The sequence below is a fragment of the Rhagoletis pomonella genome, unplaced genomic scaffold (genome assembly GCF_013731165.1).
Source record: "Rhagoletis pomonella isolate Grant_MI unplaced genomic scaffold, Rhpom_1.0 Rhpom_scaffold_00009, whole genome shotgun sequence".
NCBI lineage: Eukaryota > Metazoa > Arthropoda > Insecta > Diptera > Tephritidae > Rhagoletis > Rhagoletis pomonella.
In genome coordinates, this window is record NW_023458563.1 from 26,333,406 (window position 1) to 26,341,626 (window position 8,221).

At 40.9% G+C, this 8,221-nt stretch overlaps 1 protein-coding gene across 1 annotated transcript; it reads left to right on the forward strand.

The window, feature by feature from the left end:
- The first annotated feature begins 10 nt into the window (after positions 1-10).
- Positions 11-8,215, forward strand: LOC118745665. Its single transcript, XM_036479236.1, has 2 exons — positions 11-324; positions 6,812-8,215. The coding sequence occupies exon 2, from the start codon at positions 6,815-6,817 to the stop codon at positions 7,823-7,825; it is 1,011 nt and encodes a 336-aa protein (XP_036335129.1). The 5' UTR covers positions 11-324; positions 6,812-6,814; the 3' UTR covers positions 7,826-8,215.
- Positions 8,216-8,221: the final 6 nt, after the last annotated feature.

Sequence of the window (8,221 nt, forward strand, 5' to 3'; positions counted from 1 at the left end):
CAACCCTAACTTACCGCGTTCGTCAAAAAGCTCCGCTTACTACTCCAGGCTCTCTAATATTTAAGTAAGCTGAGGATATTAGTTTTCTGGCGATCTCTATAGAAGACAGACGTGGTAAGTTGAGTTCCATCAATTTCAGAAATAAACAATTTTCTAACACAGTTGTATTCTTTTATTTCCCGCTCCACAGAAAATCAGCCCAGCTATCCCGAAATTAACACTGGTCCTTAAAACCGGATTTTCTCGAAGAAGGGAAATTAAGACAACGACGCATTGTTGGTGAAAATTTAAAATTCCGTACATCAATCAACTGCAAACAAACAGGTACAATTTTAAATTTTAAAGGGTGCATTTCCACCAATTCGTTCTGCATCTACGGTAAAGCGATAAGAAAATATCTAAGCAAAAGTGAGGGTTGAAACTTATTTTGGCAGCTCGCTTTTGCATAAAAAAAAAATTTAAAGGTCACAAAAGACAATTCTTTGTTAGTGTACTTCGATAAGTACAATACCTATATATACTTGGTTAAAATTTTAAATAAATACCGCTTCTTACCATACCATTACATACATTACCGATATACGTACATATGTACACATATTGTACATAAAATTATTATTTACCACCTATTTATGTACATGTACATAAAATAGTTTAACTCTCGCTTTCACGTCGATTATTCTTAACATATATAATTCGCGAAGTTTCAAGCAACACTCGCCTTTAGAGGGTTGGAGTAGAATATACATATGTACATACATACATATGTATATACAAAATAAAAGAGATAAAGCTTAAACGGAACTATTTTAAAAGCGGTAACTATTTATTAAAAGGAAGAGAAAAGCGAGAGAATTTGTTTTTCTTAACGCGAACACCGGAAAGTAGAGATCCGAACACTCTTAACTCGTTGAAAATTCAAGAGTTTCTCACGCGTCCTTCTTTGTGCTAAATTCGCAACTTTGTTTGTTTTCCACTAATAAAGCATATTTATATGTACGTACATATAAATTACATATTATCGCTACGATTAGCGAACACCTAAAATACTTCCGTATTTATATGCTGTAACGCGCGTGTGAATTGAAAAAAAAAAAAAAAATAAAAAAAAAATATATATATACATCAAAGACCTAAAGGAAAACACAGAGTATCACAGCAGCAGTGTGGGAGTTAAGCTGAACAACAACAACAACAGCGCATACGCATTCAAAAGGGAGTCTACCCAGCAACCAAACAACAGTGGGCAAACATCGGCCAAAAAATGAAATAAAAATTTGTAATTGGTGTTCATAAATAAATTATTTGCTTTTAATTTGAATTGTACATATAATAATTAGTAAAATAATAAATATCTACAGTGAAGCGATTGCAGTTTTGGTGTATTCTTTACAGCCAACCCTTAAAGTTGTGACTGTTTATAGCAAGTGCGTGTATGTTGTTGCGATAAATACAATAAAAAGCGCTAATGAAATAAAGATTTTTTTCTGACACCTTTTCTGTGTGGTAAATACTGTGCGGTTTCAATGCAAGCTGTTAAACGTAAATTGGAGTTCGTTTAAGTTTTTTTTTTAATTAATGCTCATCTGATTCGCGTTACAACTAAAGCAATTTAATCGTCCAAGAACACAAAAAATTTAATAGATAAATTAAATAATATTTAGTTGTCCGGTGCTTAGAATTTATAACGAAATTCGGTGTTTCTCTTAAATTTTAACGTTCTAACGCTGCACTTTTGTAAAGTCTCGATCATTACTAAACGTTCAATAATTATTTCATTAAATATTCATTTACAAAGCCTTTGTCCATCGATCATTTATCGATGTATATATAAGTTAAGGCTGAATACAAAAATTGTTTGTCGAATTTTAATACAACGAATACAGATCACGAGGCTACTGTAGAATCCATCAAGCTCAAATATTCCAACTGCTACCAAGCATATGTTTGATGCGGAGCTTTAATGGGTGAACTTATACATAATCTCACGGCCTTTAATCAAAATACAAACTCGACTATTTTTCAACCTGAACGGATGGTTGAGATGCCAGTGCTGCCTAGTATCCACCTACCTCCATGCGATACCGAAATATTTCATGGTGATTATCTACAGTGGCCCTCCTTTAAGGACATGTTTACCGCCATTTATCGGAACAACGCTAGATTATCTCCGGTGGAAAAACTTGTCCATCTTAATCAAAAAACTCAAGGTGAGGCGAGGGAAATAGTACAGAAAGCCCCCCTCACTAATGATGGGGTTGCGTTAGCATGGGCGAATTTAACTGCGAGGTATGAAAATAAACGAGTTGTTATAAACTCTCAATTGAAAATATTGTTCAATTTGCCACATATCTCCTCAGACTCAGGAGCAGCGCTGAAAAAATTGCAGCGCGAAATTAATAGCTGCATTTCGGCGCTAAAACTGCAGGGCATAAACATTGAATGTTGGGATGCGGTTTTCACATATTTGTGTTCAACTAGGCTCCCCGAAAATACTCTTGCCCTATGGGAACAAACCCTGGAAACAAAAACAGAGATACCAAAATGGGTGGACTTAGACATATTTCTAACCAATAGGTTTCAAACGCTTGAAACAGTTTCCGATCACAAGGGAAACTCTAACGTCCATCCCAAAGCCAGCATATCAGCTAATAGTAATCGGTCAAACAACTTCAAGCAATATAATCAAATGCAAACAAAGAGAGTAAATACCCATCTCGTTAAGACGCATAATATCAGATGCAAAATCTGTTCTTCGCAAGCTCATATCCTAAAAACTTGTCAAAGGTTTTTGGATATGAGTCCCAATGCAAGACTTAATGCCGCGAGAAAACACCACCTCTGCCTTAACTGCTTGTCAGATGCACATGAAATAAATGACTGCAAGAGTAGTTTCACGTGTGCCAAATGCAAAAAAAGGCATCATACTATGCTTCATAGAGAGCAAATTGAAGAACCGTCTTCCTCAAATACAGAACAGACGCCGACTAAGTCCCATACGGCATCCGTCAAAGCAATTACTTCCAATTGCCCTATTGACAATAAGCGATGTATGCTCCTAGGGACTGCCATGGTGACCATTTGTCACAGAAATAACACATACACTGTCAGAGCCTTATTAGATTCAGGATCTGAGGGGACTTTTATCTCTGAAAGCCTACAAAAGCGCCTCAATCTGCCTAGCAAGGGTATACGCGCACAGGTATCCGGGCTAAACGAAGCCATCTCTGGAAGGGTACAGCAAGTTTGTACCTTCAGCATTTGCTCCCCTCGTAACAAGGGTTTCCGAATAAAGGGGGATGCTTTGGTACTTCCAAAGCTGACAGGTCTACTGCCATCACATTCAATCAGTGACGCTATTTTAAAAACGCTTCCTGACATCCCACTGGCAGACAACAACTTCACAACAAGAGTCAACATATTGACTTATTAATTGGTGGAGACCTTTATCCAAAGGTTATTTTAAATGGGATAAAGAAGAATATCCTCGGCTCTCTCATGGCTCAACGCACGGTGCTCGGATGGATCCTAACCGGACCCGTGACAAGTGGAAATAACTTAAACACCACTTACTCAACATATTTTAATGAGGTCTCACTAGATCAACAACTCACCAAATTTTGGGAGTTAGAAGAAGTACCAAAGACTAAGCTTCTTACGGTCGAAGAAGAGCAGTGCGAGCGGTTCTATACAGATACCACCTTCCGCAATGAAGAAGGTCGGTATGTAGTTTCGCTCCCTTTCAAACATTCACCTCCAAGGGCATATATAGGCGCTTCTCGTCATATCGCGATGAGGCAATTTCTAAGAAGTGAAACGTCTCTAAGCAAAAAACCCTTAATAAAGGAGGAATACAGCAAGGTTCTTCAAGAATATTTGGATTTAGATCATATGCACGAAGTTCGATATGACAAATTCGAAGATCCTTCTAATAATTACTATCTTCCACATCACGATGTTCATAAAGCTGAGAGCACCACTTCGAAGCTGCGAGTGGTATTTAACGGGTCTTGTCCCACTTCGAATGGAGTCAGCCTAAATGATATTTTATACACAGATCCTCCTCTCCAAACCGATTTGACAATTTTAATTGTAAGATGGAGATTACTTAGATATGTATTCAATGCGGACATCGAGAAAATGTACCGACAAATAGTCGTGAACCCCAAGCACACCACATATCAAAGAATCCTCTTTAGAGATTCTTTAGAAGGGGAGATCAAGGACTTTCAGTTAGACAAGGTCACCTTCGGTCTCAATTGCGCACCATATTTGGCAATTCGCACTTTGTTGCAGCTGGCTAAGGACACGAAGTTGAAATATCCCCTAGCATCAGAAATCCTTAACTCTAGTACATATGTGGATGATGTTCTAGCTGGCGCACATGACATACCTGAGGCAGTTAAAGCACGAGACCAACTTATTGAGGCCTTAAACTCGGCAGGTTTTCCACTAAGAAAGTGGACTTCAAACATAAAACATATTCTCTTAGGCCTGCAAAGAAATCACCTACTAGCTACTGACTTTCTTGAAATACACAATACCAGCGAGGCTAAGACATTAGGCATCCGACGGAACGCAAAAACGGATCAGTTTTATTTCTTGGCAAAATCTTTGGATAACAAAGACTCGTTTACAAAACGAGAAGTCTTGTCCACAATTGCCAAATTATTCGATCCCGCAGGCTGGTTAAGTCCAATTACTGTGGTAGCAAAAATTCTGATGCAGCAAATTTGGCTAGAAAAAACAAAATGGGATGAACAGTTGAATCAAAAAACTCTCCATCAATGGAAGACGTTTCTGGATAACTACCCTCATATTAATTCTATAAGAATCCCCAGATGGGTGAGTTATAGGCCAAACTGTCACATACAGTTTCACGGGTTTTGCGACGCGTCAGAAAAGGCGTATGGAGCTGCTATTTGTATTCGTGTGCAGGATGCGAGTTTAAATGTTCAAACACATTTGCTTCTAGCTAAAACAAAGGTGGCTCCTGTAAAAACCATCTCTATACCGAGATTAGAATTATGTGGAGCAGTTCTTCTATCTAATATGGTGGATTTTCTTCTGCCCCAAATGGGTATAGATTACCAAGGGTTATACTTCTGGACGGATTCCACAATCGTTCTCGCTTGGTTAAGCAAGCCACCATGCTCGTGGTCTACATTTGTAGCCAACTGAGTTTCCAAAATCGCAGAAAGTACAAGAATAGAAAACTGGAATCATGTTAACTCCGAAGAGAACCCCGCAGACCTCGCTAGTTGTGGTCTCTTTCCTCAAGAGTTAAACGAAAATAAACTTTGGTGGCATGGTCCCAAGTGGCTTAAACTCAGCCAAGCAAATTGGTTAAAACCCCAATACAATGAAAACTTTGAAACCACACTCGAGGCAAAGGCTATTCGGGTCCATACAGCGTCAGTGCTTCCATTCGAAGATATTTTAGAACGCTTTTCAAGCTTTTCAAGGGCCATTCGAGTAATTGCTCGAATTTTTAGGTTCTTTAAACGGGAAAAAAGTCCACGATTCTATCGTTGACCCCGTTCATAGACGACGGCGGACTTCTGAGAGTCGGCGGCCGCTTAAATAACGCTCCTTCAATGAGCTTCGACGAACGACACCCAATCATATTGCCATATGGCTGCCATTTTTCCATACTAATGGTAAAATTTATTCACTTGGTCTCACTTCACGGCGGCAACCAGCTAGTCCTGCGTCTTTTACGCATGCGATATTGGATTGTGAAAGCTAAGAATCTCATTAGATCCACTATACACAATTGCAAAACTTGCGTTGTGTATAAAAAACGGGAGCAAACCCAACTAATGGCTGCTCTTCCAGCATCAAGAACGCAAATAACGAGACCCTTTGAAACCACGGGTGTCGATTTCACCGGCCCATTTGACGTGAAAAACTTCACAGGTCGAGCGTGTTTGATTACAAAGGGCTATGTATGTGTATTTGTATGTTTTTCTACAAAGGCCATACATCTTGAAGCCACAAGCGATCTTTCAACCGCCTCATTTATGGCAGCCCTGTCAAGATTTGTTTCTCGCCGAAGTTGTCCAAATCACATATATTCAGATAACGGCACAAGCTTCGTAGGAGCTTCACGAGAAATCAAAAGAGATTTTAAGGCATTTCTATAGTCATGGCCCGAAGCCATAGCCAACAGCGGTAATTTTTCGGAAATAAATTGGCATTTCATTCCTGCAGGGGCTCCTCATATGGGAGGCTTGTGGGAAGCAGGAGTTAAAAGATTCAAAACCCACTTCCGGAAAATTGCAGCTTCAATGAAATACACATTCGAAGAATTATCTACTCTACTAGCCAGAATAGAAGCATGTTTAAACACTCGCCCCATAAGTCCAATGTCGGATAACATTAGTGATTTCACACCGCTTACTTCAGGACACTTTCTGGTTGATGGAGGAGCGAAAGCGGAACCGGAAATCAATGATAACCCCATATCGTTGGTCAATCGATGGCAAAAGTTAAAAGCCATGAACCAGATGTTCTGCCAAAGATGGAAATCTGAATATTTATCAGAATTACAAAAACGGCATAAGTGGAAATATCCGCACAGAAACCTAAGTGTCAACGACTTAGTAATTATCCGCGAAGAAAACATACCTCCAAACGAGTGGAGATTAGGCAGGATAGTAAAGATTCATCCCGGGTCAGATGACAAAGAGCGAATCGTTGACGTTCAAACACAGCGCGGTATAATAAGTAGACCAGTAGTCAAACTAGTTCTTTTACCAAACGAAACACACTAGATTTTCTTTCAACTAACTATATTTTTCTCCTTTAGAAAATGTCTCAATTCGCCTGTGGTCTGTGTAAGGAAAATCATCCTCTCCGGTTGTGCGCCGAATTCCGCCGAATGACTCCCGAAATACGGTTGAGAACGGCTCTCATATATCGCTATTGTAGCAACTGCCTCGCTTCGAACCATGCCATAAACGAATGTGATAGTGTAATTCGGTTCAAACGATGTGGGAAAGCCCACCATACTATGCTGCATAACCCCGACATAGAAGAAGAAAGTGATGAGGACGTCGTCGAGCTTACTTGGGCACAGCAAGTGGAAGAAGAAGAAGCAATGATGGCGGAAATCGAAAACAGCGGATCAGACGAGCAAATAAATACGAAACCGGAAAACACACTACCGACCAATGCAGCGCTCTTACACCCGTACCGGCCACCACTAAATAGGACGCAATCAGCTCCGCGTTCCACCACGCAGCACTTTCAGCTCGCACCGCTCGATGAGGATCGAGCCAGACTCGATTCGTCTCGCCGACTTCAGCGAGCTGGTGTCTTCCGATCAGACTGGCGGCATGGAAGCGACCGACTCAGACTCGATTCGTCTCAGCGGCGCATCCCTGACCGAACGAGACTCGACTCGTCTCGTCGGCTACCCCAGTCGAAACGAAGGCGTGGTCAAGGTGCCCGTCGTCGACGAAATGTGCGAACTATAATAGAGCGACGATCAGCAGCACTCCCCTGGCAGCAGATGTTGGCGGTATCACCCACGGTGTTAATACGTATACGTACTGCGGATAGGTTCACCGCAGTGCGGGCTGTCCTCAGCCCCGCGAGTCCGGCGACCACAATTTCCGCTGCTACCGTCGCAAGGCTGCGACTCCGTACTCCAGTCCGTGGAGCTGGTGGAGTATGCTATCTCACGCTACGTAATAATCTTGGTAGTCATGAAGAGTTCTCCGTCTGCGCTAACATTGAGACCATCAGCCCAACGCCGACCCCGCTGCGTTCGTTATCGCAACAGACCGTGCAAGCCATAAAGCAGCACCCGTTGAGATGATACTAGGCGCTGATCTCTACGCCAAACTCTTACAGCCTGGCCTGATGCCCTCCATTGCGGGACAGTTGGTTGCACAAAATACGCTACTAGGATGGGTTATTTCAGGCGTGACTCACTAGGCAAGCCTCAACACATTTTAATTGTAATATATGTAGTTAAATTAGAAAATTGTATTAGATAAGTTTATTAAGATGAATTGTACTTTGAATTGCGCTTAATATATGTGAGTATATATATGAACCTCTGAATTGTAATCCACTACCTATGAATCTATTACATAAATTGTGAATTATGCTTTTCGCAGTAATACTGCAAGGCGGGCGGAATGTTCACTCCGTTCGCCAAATTACAACCCTAACTTACCGCGTTCGTCAAAAAGCTCCGCTTACTACTCCA

Coding starts and splice junctions, on each gene's coding strand:
- LOC118745665 (XM_036479236.1), top strand. CDS start 6,815: ATGTCTCAATTCGCCTGTGGTCTGTGTAAGGAAAATCATCCTCTCCGG.